At 43.2% G+C, this 770-nt stretch overlaps 1 protein-coding gene across 1 annotated transcript in view; it reads right to left on the bottom strand.

Annotated features, from left to right (window-relative positions):
- Positions 1-209: 209 nt before the first annotated feature.
- The window catches only part of LOC105504560 (tigger transposable element-derived protein 1-like), a 26,823-nt gene continuing 26,262 nt past the window's right edge, over positions 210-770 (bottom strand). The window contains exon 3 of the mRNA XM_011932048.1: positions 210-504. Coding sequence (XP_011787438.1) covers positions 307-504 — 198 coding nt within the window. The 3' untranslated portion in view covers positions 210-306. The remainder of the gene's footprint in view (positions 505-770) is intronic.

Below are 770 nucleotides of genomic sequence, written 5' to 3' on the forward strand. Positions count from 1 at the left end.
AATTGTGTAATGGTTATTAACAGGCAGTAATACACAACAAGCTCTGGAAAAGCTTTTCCTCTTCCTTTGGAAAGGACTAAAGTAAGAGTATTTTGTTAAAATGTGTGTTTATTTTAGGAATTAAAGATAATTTGTTCTATGTCCTTGAAATTTATTCTAAGAAACCAGAGTACTGCTGAGGACCTAGCACAAAATAAAATGACCATTTGTCTTGGGCTCTGCAGTGTTAAGCAGTGTTCGGTAAGCTGAATCCAAGAAGATGTGTTAGGATCGTTTCTAGGAGAATGCTTAGGATATCTTAGAAGACTACGGAAGTTTTGCCTGCTTGAGATTGGGAATACAAAGGATAAAATTACAACACCTACAGTATTTTGCAAAATCTTTCTGAAAATCCGTCCTGGCATTAACAAAAGCGCATCCTCTCTCGGTTCCGACGACAAACACGTCTGTTTCGTACACTGCGATGCAGGCCACTTCCGCCTTGGACTTGGCCAGTTCTTTACACTGAAACAGAAACAAAAGGGGACGTATTATCTACAAGGGCAGATCCAAGTTCGCAGTGCCTGGGAGGCCTGCTTTAAGAATACAAAATTAGGGCCGGGCGCGGTGGCTCACGCCTGTAATCTCAGCAGTTTGGGAGGCAGAGGTGGGAGGATCACGAGGTCAGGAGATTGAGATCGTCCTGGCTAACAAGGTGAAACCCCGTCTCTACTAAAAATACAAAAAAAATTAGCTGGGCCTGGTGGCGGGCGCCTGTAGTCCCAGCTATT

This window comes from Colobus angolensis, unplaced genomic scaffold (genome assembly GCF_000951035.1).
Source record: "Colobus angolensis palliatus isolate OR3802 unplaced genomic scaffold, Cang.pa_1.0 Scaffold122, whole genome shotgun sequence".
NCBI lineage: Eukaryota > Metazoa > Chordata > Mammalia > Primates > Cercopithecidae > Colobus > Colobus angolensis.